The sequence below is a fragment of the Geotrypetes seraphini genome, chromosome 2 (assembly GCF_902459505.1).
Source record: "Geotrypetes seraphini chromosome 2, aGeoSer1.1, whole genome shotgun sequence".
NCBI lineage: Eukaryota > Metazoa > Chordata > Amphibia > Gymnophiona > Dermophiidae > Geotrypetes > Geotrypetes seraphini.
The window spans coordinates 260,093,017-260,117,165 of NC_047085.1; the positions used below are offsets into that span (position 1 = coordinate 260,093,017).

At 45.6% G+C, this 24,149-nt stretch overlaps 1 protein-coding gene across 5 annotated transcripts in view; it reads left to right on the forward strand.

The window, feature by feature from the left end:
* TAB1 (TGF-beta activated kinase 1 (MAP3K7) binding protein 1) overlaps positions 1 to 24,149 on the forward strand; it is a 195,424-nt gene that overhangs the window by 65,398 nt on the left and 105,877 nt on the right. For all 5 annotated transcript variants that reach the window (XR_004537960.1, XM_033929487.1, XM_033929483.1 and 2 more), the window contains 2 exons: positions 2,472 to 2,610; positions 18,027 to 18,140. Coding sequence is in view for 4 of the 5 variants with exons in the window: in XM_033929487.1 (XP_033785378.1) it covers positions 2,472 to 2,610; positions 18,027 to 18,140 (253 nt within the window). In the remaining variant the exon portion in view is untranslated. The remainder of the gene's footprint in view (positions 1 to 2,471; positions 2,611 to 18,026; positions 18,141 to 24,149) is intronic.

The following is a 24,149-nucleotide window of genomic DNA, read 5'->3' on the forward strand; positions in this document are numbered from 1 at the left end:
GAGAATCCATCTACCTCTATTAGGACAGAACAATTGGCTTAGCTTTCTGGATCTCAGTGAAGCCTATACTCACATATCCATCCTACCTGCTTATAGAAAGTATCTTCGCTTTTGTATTGGATCTCGACACTTCCAGTACAAAGTCCTACCCTTCGGACTGGCTTTGGCCCCTTGTGTGTTCATGTAATGCCTGGTGGTAGTAGCAGCAGCCCTTCACTTATAGAAGTTTCACTTATTTCCCTACTTAGATGACTGGTTGATCAAGATTTCATCATCACTACTAGATCAGAATGCCATCAACTGAACAGTTCATCTACTGGAACTCCTAAGGTTTGCTGTAAACTACCAAGAGCAACATCTATACCCATCTCAGATGCTAGCATTCATAGGAGATCTCTTAGATGCTACTCAAGGTTGAGCTTTGTTGACCCTCTGCTGCAGTAGAAATCTGATTCACCTATGTCAGTCTCCACACTTCCATGCAGATGCTGTGCCTTTTGGGACACATGGTGTCCGCAGTACACATCACTCTGTTTGCAGGATCCCACAATGGACCCTCTCGACCCAATGGTCTGAAGCTGTGGGACATTTGTCTGCTCTAATTCGTCACCTCGGACCTTCACCACTTTCTCCAATGTTGGATGGTTCCTCACAACCTTGAGGTCTTCCCTCTCGCCCTCAGAAACTCCTAGTCAAAGACGCTTCGATGATAGGATAGGGTGCTCATCTGAATGGCTTCCACACTCATGGAGTATGGTTTCACCACAAACATAGAAACATAGAAACTATGAGCAATAGGCAACACTCTCAACACATTCCAAGACTGATGCCTCCAACAAGTAGTCCTTGTTTGAATAGACATTTTAAGTTGCTGTGTTCTTTCTAAACAAACAAGGAAGCATGAGCTCTCATTCCCTTTGCATGGAAGCAATCCAGATTTGGACTTGGGTGACTGCTCATAATATTCTTCTCAGGGTAGTTTATCTAGTGGGGAAGCAGAATGTGCAAGCAGACTCCTTCAACATCAGGAATGATCTCTCAGCACAACCTTCTTGCGTCAGATTTTCTTCAAATAGGGGACTCCAGATATAGATCTCCTTGATTCCACCCCCTCCCTCAACCACAAACTTCCACTCTTCTGCTCTAGACGCTATATCCAATCGCCTGGAGCCTAATGCCTTCCTCGTATATTGGGGAAACAGATTCCTCTATTCATTTCCTCCGTTACCTTTTATTGGAAGGACTCTACTCAAACTGCCAGGATTGCGGCACCATGATCCTCATACCACCACTCCTGGAGCTCTCGACCCAGGAACTGTGCCAGTTGCAACTATTCCCAAAACTACTAACACAGATCAGTAAGTAAATGCTTTCTGCCTTTCAACTGCAGTCTCTGCTGTCATTGAGCTCTGCAAGCTATTGAGCCTATCACATGTCCACTTTCATCCTGTACTACTTTCTTTACCTCTCTAATTCTAAGTCTAAAAACCAATTTGGTTTGTACATCTCTGTGCTATCAGTGTGTTTCACTCACCCTTAGGCAAGAAACTGCTGTCTGTTAATCCTTTAGTATCCAGGTTCATGAAAGAATTTTACCACAATCCTCCACTTGGGATTTTAACATGGTATGCTCTACTCCAGGAGTCCCCAACCCCCGGTCCGCGGCCCACTAGCATCAGTTGAGAACATCTGCAAAGTGGCTACTTGGTCCTTAATCAATATCTTTACCTCTCACTACTGCTTAGAACAACTTTCTCTCCAATCCTCTTGGGTTTCGCCAGACTCATGTTTTATATATCCATATTCCTTTTCTAGACTCATGATTCAAGCAGCTTGGGAGTCCCACTTGTGAGAATATTATGCCTTCTTGTCCTTGGAGAAAGCAAAGATGCTTACCTGTAGTGGGTGTTTTCTGATGACAGCAACCCACCCATCTCCCCTAGTTGACTTCTTAGCTTTATTACTGAACTGATGGTCCTGCAAGCCAGCATTGGGTGGGAAGGCCCTGGCACATACACAGTACGGGCACTGCCTTAAAAATTTTAAAGTAACAGTGCATTTGGTAGTGTCCATGCCAGGTTCTATGGATGACGTCACCCACATGTGAATATATGCCTGCTGTTCTCAGAGAACACCCACTACAGGTAAGTATCTTTACTTTAGCCTTGTAGACTTGGGAAAGCCGCTGCTATATGTAAACCGCTGAGTGTGGTTATAAAACTACAAAAAAGCGGTACACAATCCCTTTCCATTGGGTGTAACCAATGAGAATTGGATGTACTTCATGGAATCCTGCTGGGTAATTGTGATGTGGATTGGCCACTCTTGGTACATCTTATGTTCTTATTCATGTAGAGAAACAGCCCTGCTGTTCAGACTCGCTACAGACTCCCTGTAAGTGTAGCTTCACTACTATAAAATAGTACCTGATCCCATTACACCATCATAATTTTTGTTCCTACTTGTTTTAGGGTGTGCCACACCACCAGCTGTCTTCTCAGTATTTGAAAATCCTGGAGCGACTGAATGCTATTGAGCGGGAAGTCTCAGGTGGTGCTATGGCTATCGTTGCCCTCATTCTGAATGACAGACTGTACATTGCCAATGTGGGTAGGTAGGCTTCTGTGCCTCTTCCTATTTCATCAGAACAGTAAGATGGTTAAACTGTCAAGACAAAATTAAGGCACTTCAGTTAGGTTAATAAAGGACTACGATGTCAGAGTTTAATGTGATTGCATACAATTTTTCATTTGAAAACAAAACAAAAGACAAACTTCATAAAAGGTTTACCTCATAATAGAAGTGTTCTTTGTGAGTCATATATGCAATAACACTAATTTTTTTTTTGTTTTGAAATGTTTTTTATTGAGAAGCAAACAGACGTATAAATCCAATATAACCAAGCAGTATCCAAAAAACAGAGCAAATACAGCACATAGTCCAACTCACAGGTTGGGAAAAGGGTGGTGGGACCAATAACAATAATACTAGTCAATCAGAATATAGGCAAGCCCCCCTCCCCCGTGCAGTAAACCAGCCAGTGCCCAGCAGGGCCTGGGACACACAGAGCAGCCAAGGAAAACCTGCAGAAAGCCACACAGTCTGTCAGTTTACTCCCCTTTTTTTCCCCTTAAGAAGAAAACCCCCACAGCCAAGCAAGATGGAACCTACCCCCCCACCTCCCCCCTCAGCGACGTGAGAAAGAAAGAAGAAAAAGAGAGAAATGAAAGAGAAGGAAATAAGAAAAAAGGTTATCAAAGCAGCCTCACAGAGGAGCAGCAGAAGCAGCAGTGACTTGTTCCCAAAGAGACCTACACAGGCGATTAGGCCCCTCCCTCTGCCCTTCCAGACCCTGCAACTCCCAACGGGCCACTTCCCGAAGTGCCTGCTTCCATCCCACCAACTCCGGGGGTTCTGCATCTATCTACTTTTGGAGTACACCCCGTTTAGCTACAAGAAGGGCAACATAGACAAATCGCCACTGGACAGCAGTAAAGCCCTGATCCAAAAATTCCACCTCATGACCCAGAACCAAAATACAATAAGACCACTGGACTGGCACCCCCAGGATCTGGACAAGGAAATCCAATAAACACCCAATAAGCATTCCAATAAACACTCAATATCGGGCATTCAATAAGCATGTGCAATAGAGTCCCAAATGCGCGCTCACATTTCGTGCAATTCGCCAAATCCCATAAGCCAGCCTGCAACCCCCTGAGCCGGGTAAAGTAGGTACGATGAAGCAGTTTAAACTGGAGTACCTGCAAATGTGCATTGCGTACTCCAGCGGTGACGTTAGAGAAACATGTCCGAAGCTCCCCGGGGGAACAACCTCCCCCTTCTCCTCAGACCACTTAGAAGCCAGCCTAGGCAACAGGATGTCCTCCCGCTCTGCCCTCGCAGTCCGGTACCAGAAGGATAAAGAGTTGAGAGCAGATGGGAGGGACATGAAGATTTAATCCACCCGTAAAAAAGAGCTGCCCCCCCCCGGGTGACGGCAAAGGTTGGCCAGGTAAAAATGCTGCAAAAAAGGGCATGTGAGGCAAGACCCAGATGATGTGAAGGGTGTCGAAGGAAGAGAAAACAAAAGGGTCAGAGCTAACCTAGGACACGTGACCCATACAAAGACGAGAGCCGAACCGCGCCTCAACACCCCCGGTGGCCCCACACCTGGGGGGAAGTCAGGGCTGTGTCTGATCATCTGAAAAGCCCAGTTACCCCGACCCCTGCCAATCTGATGTCGCCCCATTGCAGTGCCCTGCGTAAAGGAGATAAGCCAAAGAGGGATCATCTGTAGAGAATAGAGGAGCTTAGGGAGCAAAGCCAGGGCAATTCTACCAGACAAAGAGAGAGGCAAATCTCCCCAGCGAGCACAATAATCCTGCAAAGTTTTCAGCCGAGCAGAGATGTTACGGCGATAAACAATAAGCCAATCCGCACTAAGGAAAATTCCCAAATATTTAAGTTCCCCACTAGCCCAACGGAATGGGAAAGCTGGATCAGAGCACGAGACATATGGGGAGGAGACAGGTAAGGCCTCCGATTTGCTGAAGTTGATACATAGACCCGAGAACGCACCGAATGTCCCAATAAGGGTAGTCAAGCAGGGGATTGATTCCTGGGCCCTGCTCACAAACAACAACATATCATCCTCAAAGAAAGTAATTTTGCAGTCCTTGTTACCCACCAAAAAAGATAAGGCCTTTTCCGTGTCCAGGCTAGCCAGAAGATTGTCACCTATTCGGCCCCTACCCTCTCGAAGGGCCACCAACACTTGTAGGATATTGGAGGATGCAAAATGTCCCAGTACGAAGCCGATCTAATCAGCATGGACCAGGGAGGGAATCACCTGGGCTAGCCTACTCGCCAGAATCACTGTAAGAAGCTTCATATCTTGGTTCAATAAAGAGATAGGACTATAAGATCCCACTAACTCCTTCCCCGGTTTCGGTAGGACCACCACATGAGCGTGATTCTGTGCAGGGAAAACGCGGCCAGTGCTCTGCATGTCTGCGTACAGGGCCACCAGGGCTGGTCCTATCTGAGGTTTCAGAATTTTATAAAACTCAGGCCCCATCCCATCCGGTCCAGGGGCCTTCGCCAACTTCAGCTTCTCCACTGCGATATGAATCTCGTCACACGAGATGGGTGCATTTAACATATGTAACTGTTGTTCTGACACCTAAGGTAGGGCAAGATCTCGAAAGAAAGAATCACGTGCTTCCAGATCATAATGGCCCGGCCCATAAAGATCCTGGTAAAAGCGAACAAATTGGTCCTGTATCTCCGTCTCCTTAGTATGAACATGATGATTACTCTTCCGAATATGAGAAATGCGAGTGGCCTTCGAAACGGCCTCACCCAAATTAGCCAATAATTTACCCGCCTTATTACCCCACTGGTACATCCGAAACTTATAAACGTCAATATGAGACATAGCGCGCTCGGTGAAGAATGCGTCTATTTGTTTACGCAGGTTCAAGTATTCCACGCGATTAACCTCCGAGGGTGTGCATGTAGGACAATACTACACAGACGCAATTGCCGAGTGAGAGACACCAATGCCGCATCACGTTGTCGGTGCTGCTTTACCGTATATGCGATGATCCGCCCCTGTAGAAATGCCTTGGCAGCTTCCCAAAAGATGGTATCCGAGACCTCCCCTCCCGCGATCTGGCACCCCCCCCCCCCCCCGCCGTGATTCGGCACCCCCCCGCCGCAATCTGAAGTCCCCCAGATCCACCCAAACCCGCTTCTTACTGTCATCTCGGCCTCGGCACTGGCACCGGCATGTCCTGTGCGCTGGTGCCCGAAGATCGGCCTCCTTTTCTTGCTGGGCCTTGAGCATCTGCGCATGCTCAAGGCCCAGCAAGAAGAGGAGGCCGATCTTCGGGCACCAGCACCAACGCACAGGACATTTCCTTTTTCGCGTCGGTCAGTTCCTCGGCCTCAGCATCAGAAAAGTCCCAGGCTTTTCAGATGCTCCAGTCCGCAGGAGCTCCAATTTTGGCTGTCTCGGGTCCAATTTCGGCAGGAACCTCATTCTTCATATCTGTTACCTCAGGTAACCTTCCCCCTGTTCTGGAAATACAGGGGCAAGGTATGGCAAGGTCCCTGCTGGGACAGGGAGTCCCTTGGGGCCGCCGGGGGTCTTTGTCCCTGAATTTTTGTTGGCACTTTATAAATCTTATGTGCTGGCGGCAGGAGGTTCCGTGTCCACTCATAAGAACATAAGAACATAAGCAATGCCTCTCCTGGGTCAGACCTGAGGTCCATCATGCCCAGAAGTCCGCTCACGCGGCGGCCCAACAGGTCCAGGACCTGTGCAATAATCCTCTATTTATACCCTTCTATCCCCTTTTCCAGCAGGAAATTGTCCAATCCTTTCTTAAACCCCAGTACTGTACTCTGCCCTATTACACCCTCTGGAAGCGCATTCCAGTTGTCCACCACTCGTTGGGTAAAGAAGAACTTCCTAGCATTCGTTTTGAATCTGTCCCCTTTCAACTTTTCCGAGTGCCCTCTTGTTCTTTTATTTTTAGAAAGTTTGAAGAATCTGTCCCTCTCTACTCTCTCTATGCCCTTCATGATCTTATAAGTCTCTATCATATCCCCTCTAAGTCTCCTCTTCTCCAGGGAAAAGAGACCCAGTTTCTCCAATCTCTCAGCGTATGAAAGGTTTTCCATCCCTTTTATCAGACGTGTCGCTCTCCTCTGAACCCTCTCGAGTAACGCCATATCCTTCTTAAGGTACGGCGACCAATATTGGATGCAGTATTCCAGATGCAGGCGCACCATCGCCCGATACAACGACAGGATAACTTCTTTTGTCCTGGTTGTAATACCCTTCTTGATTATACCTAGCATTCTATTTGCTTTCTTAGCGGCCGCTGCGCACTATGCCGTCGGCTTCATTGTCATGTCCACCATTACCCCCAAGTCCCTTTCTTGGGTACTCTTATTCAATAACATCCCTCCCATCGTATAGTTGTACCTTGGGTTTCTGCTTCCCACATGCAGAAACTCCAGGGGTCTCGGGAAGGGGGGTTCCCTCAACGTCTTCCCCAGTGCAGCCCCACACAGCGGCGGTTTTGCCCCCCTCTACTCCTCTCTCATCCAAATGCCCTAGGGTCTCTTGGGATGAGGATGTTTACCCAGAGGAGCAAGATTTGCTTAATGAGGACCTGGACCCTTGGGGAGAATTCCAGAATCCTCTTGGGGGGCCAGATTCCTCCAGTGAGGGGTTCGAGCACCCCCCAGCTGGCGAAGATGCATCTGTGGTGCTCATTTTTCAGTGGGAAGAGTTTCATGAGTTAATTCTGTAGGTCTCCTTGGTTTTGCACTTTGAGGACACTGTGTCGGAGCCCCCGCGTACATTGGACCCCTTGCTTAACGGGATCTGCTGTGCTTCAAGCTCTTTTTCTATGCATCAGGTTATTCGGGATATTATGTTCGCATAGTGGCAGGTGCTGAAAGCCCCTTTTCCTTTTACGCGCTCTATGGCCCACCTGTATCCCATTCCTGAAGGGGATAGGGACACTTTGAAGTCACTTGTTGAGGGCAGTGCGGCCTTGAAGGACCCAGAGGAGTGTAAGTTGGAGTCCCTCCTTAAACAGAGTTTTGATATGACAGCTCTGTCGGTCCAGGCGGTGATGTGTGGTGGGCTAGTGGCTCGGGCGTGTTTTCGTTGGGCCCAGCATGTTCTTGACAGTAAAGAGGTGAATTGGAACTTGCTAAAGCAAGAAGTTGCCAAAATTGAATTGGGTGCTTCTTATCTCTCGGATGCCATGTATGACCTCTTGCGAGCTTCTGCCATGTCTTTGCCTTTGGAGTAGCAGTACGCCATACCTTGTGGCTTCGCGCTTGGTCGGTGGATTCGGCGTTCAAAGTTAAGTTGACAAAGTTTCCTTTTAAAGGATCTTTCTTTTTCAGTGAGGATCTGGACAGGTTGGTCCAGACTCTCACTGATTCCAAAGTGCCTTGTTTGCCTGAAGATAGGCCTAGATTTCTGGCTCGCAGTGGCGCTGCTTGTGGACGTGGGCGCGATTTCCACCGCTTCCGCTCTTGTAGAGAGGCTGCCTTTTTTTCATCTTCTGACTCTCTATAGGCAGATTCTTCCAGCGCATGCAGTCCTTTTGTGGGGCCCACCAGGATGCAAGTAGCGCCCCCGCCGGGTCCCCGGCCACCCATCATGCCCAATGATTCCTTGCTGGTGCCCGTCTTGGTTCCGGTGGGTGCACGGCTGCGAAACTTTTATCCACAGTGGGCAGACATCACGTCTGATCAGTGGGTTCTTGAAGTGATTCAGGACGGCTATGCTCTGGAGTTTGCCCGTTCCTTGCCAGACCGTTTTCTTGCTTCTCCCTCGCAGGTAGCATGGAAGCAGCAGGCCTTTCACCAGACCGTTCAAAGATTTTGCCAGACCTCCACACAGTGGTTCCAGTGGGGCACAGGTTGGTACTCGATTTACTTTGTGGTGCCAAAGAAAGAAGGGACCTTTTGACCCATCCTGGATTTGAAGGGGGTCAACAGGGCTCTTCATGTGCCTTCCTTCCGCTTGGAAACTCTGCAGTCTGTGATTCTGGCGGTTCATCTGGGGGAGTTTCTGACCTCTCTAGATCTGACCGAGGCCTACTTGCACATTCCCATTCGAACCGCCCATCATCGCTTCCTGTGCTTTGCGATCTTGGGGCAACATTATTAGTTCTGTGTGCTTCCCTTTGATCTGGCCATGGCTCCACGGACATTCACCAAGGTGATGGTGGTTGTTGCATCGGCGTTGCGAAAAGAGGGCACTCTTGTTCATCCCTACCTGGACGACTGGTTGATTCGGGCCAAGTCGTTCCAGGAGAACACTTGGGTTACGGCTCAAGTGGTGGAGTTTCTGCAGTCGCTGGGATGGGTAGTCAACCTTACCAAGAGCCGGTTGTCTCCATCTCAGCGCCTGGAATATCTAGGGTCCTGTTTGACACCTCCTTGGGGAAGGTCTTCCTTCCGGAGGCCCGGGTAAGTAAATTACAATCTCAGATTCGCCTGCGTATGGTGTCCCGGTGTCCTTGGGCGCAGGATTTCCTCCATGTCTTGGGATCGATGGCGGTCTCCCTCGATGTCATGAGATGGTCACGTACCCACATGCGTCCTCTTCAGTATGCTCTTCTTCGGAGGTGGTCGCCTCAGAAGCACAGTCTGGATCACCCTGTTCCACTTCCGGGCTTAGCTCGGGGCAGTCTTCATTGGTGGCTCCAGACCCCCCATCTTGTTCAAGGGGCGAGTATGGACCAGCCGCAGTGGACGGTGCTGCTCACAGATGCCAATCTTCTCAGTTGGAGAGCTGAGTGTCTAGGTCCCTCAGCTCAGGGCACCTGGTCCTCGGAGGAGGTGTCTTGGTCGATCAATGTCTTGATGGTCAGGGTTCTGGCGGACAATGCCATGGCGGTGGCCTATGTCAATCATCAGGGGGGCACCACCAGGAGCACTTTGGTGGCATAGGAGGCGACTCTGCTCATGGTCTGGGCGGAGTTGCACCTTCCAGAAATATCAGCATCCCACATAGCCAGTGTGGAGAATGTTCAAGCGGACTTCCTAAGTCATCATGTGCTAGATCCTGGAGAGTGGTGTCTAAGCCAGGTGGCCTTTCAATTGATAGTGCAGTCTTGGGGTCAGCTCCTCATGGACTGGCCACAAGTGTCGCCAAAACACTCCACTTCTTCAGTCATTACAGAGATGTCAGGCTGAGGGCCTCAGTGCTCTGGTTCAACCATGTCCAACGGAGGGGGCTGTTGTATGTGTTCCCTCAATGGCCATTAGTGGGCAGAGTTCTTCTCCGCATCATTCGCCATCCGGGCCTCGTGGTTCTGGTGGCTTCGGATTGGCCTTGATGACCGTGGTACGTGGATCTGGTGGCGGATCTTCTTCCTCAGCCTCTTTTGGATGACCTTCTAACTCAGAGTACCATTCCAATGTTCGATCCGGGTCCCTTTTGTCTTACGGCTTGGCTTTTAAAAGGGGTCGCCTAGGTAAGGAGGGATATTTAGATAAAGTGATCTCAACTCTCTTGGGGTCCCGGAGGCTTTCCACCTTGTGGGCTTATAGGAGAGTTTGGCGTTTGGCTTATTTGAGGAATGGTGTGATGCGCGTGGTGTGGTTTCTTTTTGCGCTTCCCTGCCAAATATCTTAGAGTTCTTGCAGGATGGCCTGGATAGGGGACTGGTTTAGTCTTCTCTCCGGGTTCAGCTTGCAGCCTTGTCAGCCTTTCGGGGGTTAGTGAAAGGTCAGCATTTGACTGCCATTCTTGATGTGATTCGCTTCTTGCGGGCGGCCAAGTTGCTGAGGCCTCCCGTGCGGCCCTCTGTTCCTTCTTGGGATCTCAATCTGGTTCTGTCAATTCTAGTGTGCCCTCCTTTTGAACCATTGGGCGACTGTTCTTTGAAGGACCTTACTCTTAAAGCGGTCTTCTTGGTGGCCATTACTTCAGCTAGATGTGTTTCTGAGCTGCAGTTTTTCTCTTGTAGGGCTCCTTTCTTGGAGTTTTCTGCCAAAAGTAGTTTCTCCTTTTCATGTCAATCAATCTGTAGTCCTCCCGGTGTTGGGTAGTCGGGAGGGTACTTCTGAGCAACGACAGCTGGGCAAATTGGATGTCAGTCGGGTCCTTCGCTCTTATGTGCAGAGGACCTAGGAGATCAGGAAATCAGACCATCTCTTTGTCCTTCTAGCAGGTCCTAGTAGGGGGGATGGCGCTTCTAAGGCTACTATTGTGTGCTGGATCAAGGAGACTATTGCTTCCTCTTATCTTCTGAAGAAGAGCCTGTTATGGAATTTCTCAAGTCTCATTCCACTTGGGGTCAGGCAGCTTCTTGGGCTGAGTCTTCTCTAGTGCCTCTTGTGGATATCTGCAAGGCTGTAGTCTGGTCTTCTCTGCATTCCTTTGTCCGATACTACTGTGTAGATGTTCAAGCGCATCGGGACGCAGTGTTCGATGAACGTGTCCTGGTGTTGACCCTTCAGAGTTCCCACCCTTGATGGTACTGCTTTGGTACGTCCCATCCTTAAGGAACTATACCAGTCTATCAAGTGATACAGAAGGAGAAATTAGATTCTTACCTGCTAATTTTCTTTCTGTTAGCTTGTAGACCGGTATAATTCCCTACCCTATCTGTCTTTGTGCGGTGATTGCGGTTTTTTGCTCATGTGCAGATTTTGAATTTTTCTGCTGGTTCTAGTATTTTTCTAGGGCCAGGGAGAATTAAGAACAGCGGCTATGGCTAAGTTGGTGGACTGTGGGGATGTTTTATCTCCAGGATTCAGTTTTATACATGTTCCAACAGTTGTTTACAAATGTTTGTTGTTTTTACACTCTTGTTTGGAGTGTGTTTTACTATTTTTCAGTTAAGAATTTCGTAGGTTCTGCTTGGCTATTTGGCAGACTGGATTAGTAGAGGGGAAGCTGTGCTGATATACAAGTTTGATCTCAGTCTCTACCTGCTGGCAGCAGTGAGTTATAATACTTATCCGTAAGGAACTATACTGGTCTACAAACTAACAGAAAGATTAGGTAAGAGCCTAATTTCTCCTGCTACCCTCCAAACTTAATTTCATCCCATTTACAGATCTAAGCTCTCTTCTCGGTTTATAAATTTCAAAGAATTCCTGTATAATCTTTGAAGAAGAATGATAACAATGTCTGATGGATAATCGCAAGAATCTTAAACTGCACTCTTTGTTGTATGAGTAGCCAGTAGTGCTGTCTGATTCACGATTCTAATCGGTTCACCGATTCACTTCGGGTGAATTGATTCGAATCGATTTAAAATTAAAAAAACTCGGCTTCCCGATTCGGACCCTCCCCCCGTCGCCCCCTAAAGCAGGAGCGGCAGCGCTGCTCTTGCTGGCCGGCCGCTGCTGCACCAGCTTTAGAGAGCGAGGAGGGAGGGTCAGTTGGGAAGTGCTGCTGTCCGGCTCCCCCGGTTTCCCACCCTGGCGTCCGGCTTCCCCCTGGCCTCCCTGCACCGTTTACCTTCTAGTTGCAGCCTGCATAGAAGATCGCGGTTTTAGCATCTTTGAAAATTGCTTTTAGCTGTTTCCTCCACCGCGATCCTGCATCTGACATCAGAGGAGGGGCGGGACCGCAGCAGAGGAAACAGCTCAAAGCAGTTTGCAAAGACGCTATAACCGTGATCTTCTGTGCAGGCTTCAGCTAGAAGGTAAACAGTGCGGGGAGGCCAGGGGGAACATGGAGGCCTTCCCCGGAGGGGTAGGGGGGCGCAGTCCTTCGGAGTGGGGGTGGGACAGGCCTTGGGTGTTTCAGGCCTTCAAGGGGGGAACAGGCCTTCAAGGTGGGGGACAAACCTTTAAGGGGGGGACAGGACTGTAAGGGGGGAACAGGCCTTTAAGGGGGGAACAGGCCTTTAAGGGGGGACAAGCCTTCAAGGGGGGAGCAGACTTTCAAAGGGGGGACAGGCCAGGGATGGTGGCATAGGCCTTCAGAGGGGACATGCCTTTAAGGGAGGGGGGACAAGCCTTCAAGGGGGGGACAAGCCTTCAAGGGGGGGAAAGGCCTTCAAGGCGGGGACAGGCCAGGGACGGTGGCATAGGCCTTCAAGGGGGGGGACAGGCCTTCAGGGATGAGGAGACAGGCCTTCAGGGGGAGGTGCATGCCTTCAGGGGGGACAGACCTTCAGGGGAGGGGGGCCCTGGTGTAGAAGTACATGGAGGGAGGGAGGGAAGGGTGGGTTCAAAAAGACGTGCTATGCTAGACTTTGGGGGGGAAGAAATAATGGGCCTAAAAATAGAGGAGAGGGAGAGAGATGATGGACAATGAGATTTAGGGAGGAAGGGAAGGAACAGAAAGGGAGAGAAGTTGGACACAAGGGATGGTGTGGAGGGGGGATAGAGATACTGGATAGTAGGGTAGTTGGGAAAAGAAAGGGCGAGATGGTGGACCCTGGGGTGGTGGGGAAGGAGGAAGAGATGCTGGATGAAAGAGTAGTTGAGAAAAGGTGGATCTGTGGATGGAGACGAAAAAAAGAAAAGATGCCAGACCTCCGGGGAGGGAAGGGAAACGGAAGGGGAGGACAGAGATGGCAGATGGATGGTTAGCACGGAGAAAGAAGAAAGAAGGAGACTTTGGCAAGCAAGTTTATCAGAAGACAACCAGAGCCTGGGACCAACAAGATTTGAATAATAACCAGACAACAAAAGGTAGAAAAACTAATTTTATTTTCCATTTTGTGATTACAATATGTCAGATTTGAAACGTGTATCCTGCCAGAGCTGGTGTTAGACCGCAAATGTGAGCTAGGATTTGACAGAGAGAGGAAAAGTCTTTTTTGTTTGTTTATTCTGTTTACACCACAACGCCAGTGTGGTTAGGAGAAGGCAAAGGGGGTGAAGAGGCTATAAAATAAACCCACCAGGATGTTTGAAAAAAAACAAACACCCAATTGGGCAGGAAAATCGAATCGAAAATCCAATTCAATAGGCTGAATCGAATCAAATCGAGAAATTTTTCCCTGAATCGGGTAGCACTAGTAGCCAGTGATTAATCTTGCAGTAGAGTTGATAAGTATCTGCAAAGCCCTCAACCCTCATAAATGTTTTCCCAGCTTGTGTTTATGTAACTGGACGCAGGGATATACCTCTATCTTCCAGCAGTCCCAGAATGAGAGTGACATCTGACATTGAAGCTTCTGATATGCTTAAAAGTGTGTCTCTCAAATGTGCTGGGTCTCATTTCTCCCCACTTTCTCACACTAAGCTTTCTGTGGGTTGATGCCTGATACTCACAGATGAGAGGTTGCCACTATCTACATTTTCTGGAGCTAATGAAACACGAGTCTTAACTCCCTCTTTGGGGGGGGGGTTCTATATGTATAAGCTAGCATCCAGATCTACTGGAATCCTGTTTTCCTTTCTGCACTGTTTTACTGTTATGGGGAATTGAACTGACTGCTTATGTGGGAGGCTGCCTCATGTCAGATTTCCCCCCCTGTTTGTGCAACTTTCAATTCTAATGAAGTTAGCATGTCGTGATCTTGTAATTCACATACCATAGGCACATTTTCTCTGCAGATGATGCTTCTGTCTCAATGCCTGCCTCTGTAAAGCAAACAGAGCCCCGTCCTTGGGTTGGTGTGGCTTTCAATCTGTTTGTGTAGCTGGTGGGCCTTCAGATTATGGAGGACCATTGTAATTTTTTTCCATCTGTGGAGATGTGCTTTACTACAGAAAACAATTCTTTGACTTGTGTGCCTTCATTTTCAGCACAGTGTATGCTGTCTAAGCATGTTTCACTTTTTATTATGTTGAAATAATTGTTAAATTTGTACTATCTGCTTGTACTACAGTATGTTCGGTCAGATCTATCAGTGTCTTTTCTGTTGTCTACATTTCTTTAACTAACATACAGGCTTCAATTCTCATTGCTTGCTCTTGACAAATGCTTCTTGCATAATCAAGTGCTTTGGAGGTCTAACATAATATCTTGCCCTGCTTGTTGGATTTTGTATATTGATTCACTACATAACAATCAGATAAATCGTATTAATTCTCTTTGAGTACGAACCTGAACTTCTAAGTTTGCAGTCTGTTTATCTCTTTGCTCAAGTGCCTCAATTGCAGTTGATAATTTTTTTTTTCTCTAGAGAGAACTTATGCCTCTTCTAGGGTGTGTATCTTCTTTCCAGTTCTGAGATTAAGACCTTAGACAGTTTCAAATTTTTTCTCAAGTCAGTTTCAGCTTCCTATCTGTATGGCAGAAGCAGTCAGGAAAACCCATCTTAATTTTCTGACTGCTTCATGCTCTGCCTCCTGCTTCCCCAGGTGAAGAGATTGTATTGCAGCTTTAGTCCATTAAGGGGTAACTCCTGCATTGAACTCGGAACTGGCCTTAGGATCTCCTGTATGATTTTAGCTATTGAGATCCATGAACTGCCTAAAGGGATCGCTTAGGGATGGTGCTTCCCTTCTTATCCTGCCATTTTGTACCCCATCTGAACTTAAATGTGGCTGTCACATAGCAGATAAAGCGCCCTTCCGGAGAGTCGGGCCCAACAACAACTCAAAGGGGGTCTTACCCGCCCGTAAGTCCCGTAGGGCCCCCGAGGCCTGCAAGTAGTGAACAGCCTGTAAGTAGGGAAACAAATCCCGAGCCAGAAGATCATAACGGCCCTGAAGCTCAGCGAAGGACCTAATACTGCCCAAGAGTGGATCCCACAGTTGACCCACACACACCAATCCATGAGACTCCCACCGAGCAAACACACCCTCTCCCCGACCAGGCTCAAAGGCCACATTATGGCGCAGCAGTGTATACCAAGAATGGCGCCTATCCAGCAACAAACTTCTCCGGGTCATATTCCAGACCCGCAGGGCTGTGTCTACTGATGATAAGACTCGCTCGGGCCGAATCCTCTCAGGCACCCAGGGCCGATGCAACAGGGGCACCCCAGCGGATACGCGTTGTTCAAGTATCAAATGTGCATACAGTTTTCCTAGGATTTTTCTAACCTATTCTACACAGTTGTTACATTCACAGCTGCCAAATCTACACATTGCTACCCAGAAAATAGCCACCTGATCTGCACATTGTCATCTGGAAGGTACCTCACTTCTGATTTAAAACAGCAGAGATTCCTGCTGGTATTGTACCTTGTGGGTTCTTTTGTATTTTTAGATAACAATGTGCATAAATTACACATGATGCCAGAGTGTATATAGCTACATACTCTCTGTATTGCCTTTACACATACAGAGGCCCTACCACATGAGAACCCATCAAGCAAGGCAATTTGCCAGCAACTCAGCAAAAGCTACCAAAGACGACCATGTACGTTGCTTCTAGTTACAGGTAAATGATCTTCATTGTAGTCCATACATGAGGAGGGGGCATGAAGGGTCTAGACTGGAGCCTTGCAGTTAAACCCCTGCTGTGCACAGATGGAAGAATGGAGACAAGAAACGAAGGAAAAAAAGAGCTCCTAGAAAAATCTCCTCTTAAAAAATTACCAGTGTATGGCTACAATTATACTTTTGCGGTGCCTAGCTCAACAGGTCTGGGCCTGGCCTGGACAACTAATCAGAACATATGCATGTACAGAGAACCTGGCCAAGATAACATGTATGTACACATGCACAGGAAGGAATGTTTCTCTCCCTCAGTTACCAGCTGAAGAGATAAAAACTGGCTGTTGCAGGGGGATTCAGTACTAAAACAGTGTAAATGGGGCATTTCAAGTAAGTAAAACAGACAAAAACCAAAGTTTAACTGAAAGCCTTGGATATTCAGGGAGCCTTGTGAGGCCAATTTCTTTTCATTCTGCATCACTCTTCCACTGCTTTCTTTTCTCCGTTAACATTATTATGCCTGTAGGTATCTACAGCTGTATATTAAGAGCATCAAACAAGCAAACTGTCCAGACATACAGGTTATATAGTTTTTATGGTAAGATAGTATATTATTTTTGAGGTTCTAAGTCATTAACTACCTGGACAATTTTCACTAGACAGTTACTACCTACCAATTGCCATCTGGAAAATTACTACCTAGGTCACTTCCTTCCAGACAGTTCCCATTCACTCATGATAGACTAAAAAACCCCAAACTACAACCATTCCGCAAAAAACCTTACCATAACACTAGAGGACTGAACATACTCTGAGTCTCCCCCTAACACTTGGGGGCTGCACACAGCGCAGTCATGTCCAGAGCAGTAAGGAACAGAGCATGAGGGGTTTTTTTTTTAAAGGTAATACGGTTGGAGGGGGGGGGCAGGGGGAACTGTCTAGGGAGGAGGGAGGAAATGTTCAGGTGGGAATTGGTGAGTGGTTACTGACCTGATAGCATTTTTGAATTGCAGTTGCAATTGGATGGACTGTTTAGAATGTAATAAGATTAGTGGCTATCTTTTTCAATTCTTAGCAAGAAGATAATGGACAAATTTTAATTTATTCTAGTTTGATATTCTATTTATTTATTATTTTATTTCTTCCATTTGTGCGTCACACATACCTATACAAGCTCTAAGCGACATTACAGAGGAAGGGGTTAGAAGAGGGTAGGGAGGACTATGGAGGGAGTGGAGAGGAGGGAAGCATGTAGAATATTTCCTAACTTTACAGATAGGAACATCATCTATGTAAATGATATCTAAATGAATTAAAGGAATATGTAAAAAGGAATAGAAGGGAGGAACTGTTAAACAATAGAATTCAGGAAAATTCAATTAATAAAAAGAATAGGGGTAAAAACAATGGAATAAAATGTAAAATAATTCATAAACTGGAAAAAAAAATCAAATAAGTCTGATAGAAGTCCAATTTCCTAAAGCAACTCTGTTGCCTCAGCATATTTTAAATAATCACAACGGCAAAAGTCCAGACGGGGCAGATATCAGCTCGGGCTTTGTAGCTGCTGCAACCCTGACTCATCGCTTCCAGACATTTATGGTTAACTTAAGCCCAAAGGAAATTTACAAAATCATCAGATCATAAACAGTAAAGTGACAAAATTTTGTAAAGATTGATTATTAGTTTTGCTGTTGATTATACACATCCAGGAAGGCAGGGGGGGGGGGGATATGTACTTAATTTATTTTTTTATTGTAATTTGCTTATCTTAGTCATTTGCATTACTCTTGATTGTCTTTATACTGTATGAAAGGAAGGGTGGGTGGAGGAAGGGATATGTATCAATTGATGGAATTAAGTGCTGCTTTTTTTGTAAATTGTTTGATAATATGTTGTACTTGTTGTTGGTTTTTAAAATGAATAAAGATTTGGAAAAAACAAACAAACAGTAAAGTGTTACAGATTAGTACCCTAATATAAACACAGTCTATTTACAATTTTAAAACTGAGGTCAAAGAATTAGACAGAATGTTGGTTTTTCCTCTGCCCTTCATGGCCATACCCTTTAGGTTTGACATTTCTGGATGCTTTCCACATGTGAAAACCCTAAGAGGTGACCCTACTTAAGATACTTTTACATATGTATGTAACCTGGCTCTCCATGTATACTGTCTTCTCAGGTACAAACCGTGCACTACTCTGCAAGTCAACAGTAGACGGACTGCAGGTCACTCAGCTGAATGTAGATCACACAACAGAGAATGAGGATGAGCTGTTCCGACTATCCCAGCTTGGTAAGTACCACCTTTTGCTATTTTTTTTTCCATAGGTGGAAGAGGGCATGTGAGATAACTAGCTGTCTCTCAATCTATTATCTTATTCTAGGAGTGGGCAGTCTGTGGGTCTTCTGGCTAAATGCAGCCCGTGAGAAGTATACACAGAAAACATAACTAATTTAGAGTTTTAGTGCTATTGAATTCTGTATTTTGCAAATATTTTCAGAATAGCCACACTAGAAGTTTGTTTCTCTCATTTTTAGTTTAGTTTTTTTGCTTATTTATCACAGAAGGTTTATGGAAGTCTGTGCCTGTTCCAATATCACATATGTTGCAGCCGAAAGATTGCCCACCCCTGTCTTCTAGTGACATGAGTCAGGTGAAAAGGTGGTCTAGCGGTAGGTCAGAGTGAGGTAGAATAGTAGTGAGAGGAATGAAAAGAACATATCTTGTATCATGGGTGATGTCAGATACCGACTTTATTTTGATGGAATGTGTAATGTAGTGTAGTATATATACCCATCATGTAGCAAAATAAAATCAGTATTTTATGAAGTATTGCAAAATGTTGCATGAAACTCAGCTTGATTTAGTGAATATCATGCTGCCTTCAAGAGGAGTCTATCACAAATTGTTGCTGAAACTTTGTGAAGTTTTAGCATATCATGTCATAATCTGAACCATACACACAGCCCTTTGTTTCAATAACTGAATTTCTAGTGCAATAGGTATGTCACTCTGGACAGTAGGGTATTCTCCTCATGCTTGCAAGCCTTGCAGAAAGAATCTAGGTTTTCAACTCCTTCTTCTACCGAGGGCTCAGCTGCCCTCTTATTTTTCCTTCTGCTTTCGAACTGGAAAGTGTTTCTGATCTGCTCTGTATATTTCTTTATTATTATTTTTTGCTTTATTTATTAGAAAATTATTACAAGTAATAACACTTGTTACAGAAAAACAGCGTTATTCTTCAAAAAAAAAAATTACAAAAATTAATTAAATCTTCCTTAGACCATAAAATTTAGAGGAGAGGTCCAATAACTAGGAGAAAGATAAAGGAAAAAAATCATAAAAAGCAAATGCTGCTTGCTTGACTGCATGATCCAAATAAACAATTAACTATTTTTCATTTTCCCAGAAAGATTTGTAAGGTCTAGAAAAGATCTCAATTGATCTGGAACAAAGAATACATACTTATTACCAAGATAATGCACTATACATTTACAGGGATATGCTAACAAAAAAGAGGACCCCCCCCCAGTGTCTTCACTTCTCTCATTGAAAGAAATTCTTTTCTTCCATCTTATGTCACTTTCACTACATCTGGATATATCCACATTTTTTGTCCACAAAACAACTTTCGAGAGTTACAAAAATATAATTTTATTATTCATTTAAATCTTGCTCAAAAACGAATGAAACAATCAAAGTTGCTCTTTTTGCCACATCTGTAAGTGAAATCTCTACACACATTAAAAATATCTTCCAACAGATTATGTTCCTCTTGAGCTTGTTCCTGGTATTGAACTTGATTTCTACTTGAATCCAGTCCTCCATTTATTAATCGTTATGGTAAATAATAAATTGTGTTAATAGGATGAATAGCCTGAATAGGCATATAAAGAATCATATTTCTTTAGACCAGTGTTCTTCAACCTTTTTACACCCATGGACCGGCAGAAAAAAAAGAATTATTTTGTGGACCGGCAAACTACTAGGACTAAAATTTAAAAACCCCATTTCCGCCCCATCTCCGCGAGCTCGGTCCCCACAAATCATCTGATCCCATCCACACAAGCCTCAGTTATGATTTTATATTGAATGTATTTTATTAAAGTATAAAAAGAAACAATATTCTGTACAATTGTCATTTTATAAATACAAATAATTCAGAGCAAGGATCAACAAAACCCCTGTCTCCCCTCCCCTTCACATATATCCCCTCTACTATCAAGAAAACTGAACAAGCCAAATTATTACAGAATGCTACACAGAAATATCATGCTAACAGAATACTGCAGTCACACATGACAGGAATAGTTTTAGGGGAGTGCAACTAGGGCAACTGCCCCCTGGTCAGAGAGCGCCCTAAGCCAGCTGGAAGCTAAAGAAGCACTGCCTGGGTTTTGAAGTCCCCAGTTATGTCTAACACCAGCTCTAGCAGGATATATATTTCAAATCTGATATATTCTAATCACAAAATAGAAATAAAATTATTTTTTTCTACCTTTTGTCGGCTCTGGTTTCTGCTTTCAATCTTCTTTTCACTCTCTTCCTTCCAGCGTCTGCCCTCTCTGTCTCTTCAATCCAGCATCTGCCCCTTCCATCCACTGTCTGTCCTCTCCCCCTTCCATATGGTGTCTGTCTTCTTTCTATGCCCCTCTCCCCTTGCCATCCAGTTTGTGCCCCCTCTCTCCTTTTTACATGATTCATTCCAGCTGCACTGCTCTCTTCATTTTTATCTCTCCTACACCAGATCTATCATCGTTGTCCCTCTCTGCTTATTTTTTCTGCTGACCCCTTCCTCTCATCAATCTCTCTACTTTCTCATGCCTGTGTCTCCCCTTCCCCTCCTCTAATCTCTCTGCCAGCAGTTTCCTTCCTTGTTTCATTCTCCCTTCCCTCCTCCTCCTGTCCAGCAGTAACTCTCTTCCCTTCCTCCCCTCCCAGCAGCATCTCTCCTTCTCCCTCTCCAGTAGCAGCTGTCCCTTTTTTTCCCTTGCCCATCAGCTTCCCAGACTCCTTTCCCTCCTCCCCTCCCAGCAGCAACTCTCCTTCTCCCTCTCCAGTAGCAGCTGTCCCTTTTTTTCCCTTGCCCAGCAGCTTCCCAGACTCCTTTCCCTCCTCCCCTCCCAGCAGCATCTCTCCTTCTCCCTCTCCAGTAGCAGCTGTCCCCTTTTTTCCCTTGCCCAGCAGCTTCCCAGACTCCTTTCCCTCCTCCCCTCCCAGCAGCATCTCTCCTTCTCCTTCCCTCCAGGTCCAGTAGCAGCTGTCCCTTTTTTCCCTTACCCAGCAGCTTCCCAGATTCCTTTCCCTCCTCCCCTCCTAGCAGCATCTTTCCTTCTCCCTCTCCAGTAGCAGCTGTCCCTGTTTCCCCTTGCTCAGCAGCTTCTCATACTCCAATAGTAGCTTTCTCCCCTCCCAGCAGCTCTCCTTACTTCTCAGCGCAGCGATTCAGGAAGGCAGCCTCGGGTCCTTTGTTGGGTCGCGCCACCTCTGAGGAAAGAGGAAGTTGCATCATCAGAGGCAGCCGCGACTCAGCAAAAGCCCTGAGGCTGCCTTGCGTGAATCGCTGCGCTGGGAAGTAAAGGAGAGCTGCAGAGAGGGGAGAAAGCCACTGTCGAAGGCTCCCCAAGATCTCTCTGGCCCAGCGCAGACTTCAGCTGTTGATCTTGCCGGCCCTGCATGGACCGGCAGGAAATTGAAGGGAGTCAATCTTGCCGGTCCTGCGCGGACTGGCAAAAATTTCCTGCGGACCGGCGGTTGAAGAACTGTGCTTTAGACAATATGTTTCTAGGCATTTAAACTAAAATGTGGGAGTGGCGTGTATGTATGAAGGACAATTATAGAGAAATACCAAAAGTCCAACTAGACAAAAACCCATGGGTCCAAGAGCACACAAAGCAAAGTGGGATTGGACAGTGAACACTCCCAAGAATGAACTGTAAAAACGATCTTGTTTATTTCAAAATGGACGAATGAACGGGTCCACAGTTGATGTTCATCATCCATTTTGCTTTGTGTGGACAATAATAAAGACCACCCCCTGCAAAGATGTGATGGTAGTAAAGATTGCAACACAAACAATATTAGAAACTCACTTCTTAGCATTGCAACAGGAAGTAAAACAAAACAAAAAACTATACAAAAAAGGAGATTACTGCTGAAAAATAGCTGGAAAGCAATGACCACAAATGCTTGCAGTCTAAGCAACAAAGTTCATGATCTGCAAGCCCTGATGTTAGAGGCAGACCTGGATAATGTTAATATCACAGAGACATTGTTCAGTGAATCCCATGGATGGGATGCAAACATACCGGGTTATAATCTTGTTAGAAAGGACAGAGATGGTCAAAAAGGTGGAGGAGTAGCTGTCTATGTAAAGATCGATATCCAAGTGACGGAAATGCAAGAGACCTGGGGAGAGAAAGAAGCAATATGGATCGCTCTGAAAAGAGAAGATGGAACGTCTGTCTATGTGGGTGTAGTCTACAGACCTCCAACTCAATCACAGCAAATTGATAAAGATATGATTGTGGATATCCAAAAGTTTGGAAAGAAAGAGGAAGTGCTGCTGTTGAGAGATTTCAACCTGCCGGATGCGGACTGGAAAGTTCCAGCTGCGGAATCGGAAAGGAAGATTGTGGATACCTTTCAAGAGGCTCTGTTCAGACAAATGGTGATGGAACCCATGAGGGGAAAAGTGATACTGGATCTGGTCCTCACAAATGGGAAGAGTATATCTAATGTACGAGTGGGTGCTCACCTTGGAAGTAGCGATCATCAAACGGTTTGGTTTGATATAACAGCTAAAGTGGAAGACGGCCACACAATACTAAAAGTCCTAGATTTCAAACGTACAAACTTTAATAAAATGGGAGAGTACCTGAAGAAAGAGCTGTTAGGATGGGAAGACATAAGAGAAGTGGAAAAACAGTGGTCTAAGCCAGTGTTCTTCAACCTTTTTACACCTATGGACCGGCGGAAATAAAATAATTATTTTGTGGACCAGCAAACTACTAATCTGAAATATAAAATCCCATCTCCGTCCTGTTCCTGTGAGCTTGGTCCCCGCAAACCATCTGATCCCATCCGCACAAGCCTCAAATAGTTATGATTTTATATTGAACATATTTTATTAAAGTATAAAATTAGAGATTTCTATTCCGCCATTGCCTTGCGGTTCAAGGTGGATTACCAAAGAATTACAAGAAAGGTATTACATGAAGAAGGTATCTGCTAATTTCTAGCGGAGATAAGGAGTAGATGAGGTTGCTTTGGGGAATCGGGAAGGTATTAGGGAGTGATTTTGGGAATTGGGATAAGGAGCTAGTGGTATTAAGTCGTTTGCAGGAATTTCTTGAAGAGTAGAGTATTTCTTTTCTGAATGTTTTGTAGTCTGGGGTCATAATTAGTAGATTGGAGATTTGGTCGTCAAGTTTTGCTGCTTGTGTGGCTAGGAGGCCATCATATAGTTTTTTCCGTTTGACTTCTTTGATTGGAGGGTACGTGAATGGAGTGTGGGTTTTCCTATGTCTAGCTGATGTAGTTTGGATGAGACAGTTGTTCAGGTAGGTTGGGCTGTCACCATTTATGGTTTTAAATAGTAGACAGTAGAATTTGAATAGTATTCTTGCTGGAATTGGAAGCCAGTGTGAGTTGAGGTATGCTTCTGTGATGTGGTCATGTTTCCTCAATAAATAGATAAGTCTAAGTGCTGTGTTTTGGATTGTTTGTAGTTGTTTTATAATTGTTGCTGGGCAGGGGAGGTAGAGAATGTTCTGTACAATTGTCATTTTATAAATACAAATAATATAGAGCAAATAATACAGAGCAAGGATCAACAAAACCTCTGTCTTCCCTCCCCTTCACATATATCTCCTCTATTATCAAGAAAACTGAATAAGCCAAATTAATACAGAATGCTACACAGAAATATCATGCTAACAGAATACCGCAGTCACACATAATGGGAATAGTGTTAGGGGAGTGCAACTAGGGCAACTACCCCCTGGTCAGAGAGAGCCCTAAGCCAGCTGGAAGCTAAAGAAGCACTGCCATGTTATGTCTAACACCAGCTCTAGCAGGTGTTAGACATAACAAGGCAGTCCCCAGTTATGTCTAACACCAGCTCTAGCAGGATACATATTTTAAATATGATATATTCTAATCACAAAATAGAAATAAAATTATTTTTTCTACCTTTTGTTGTCTCTGGTTTCTGCTTTCATCTTCTTTTCTCTCTCTTCCTTCTAGCATCTGCCCTCTGTCTCTTCAATCCAGCATTTGCCCCTTCCATCCACTGCCCTC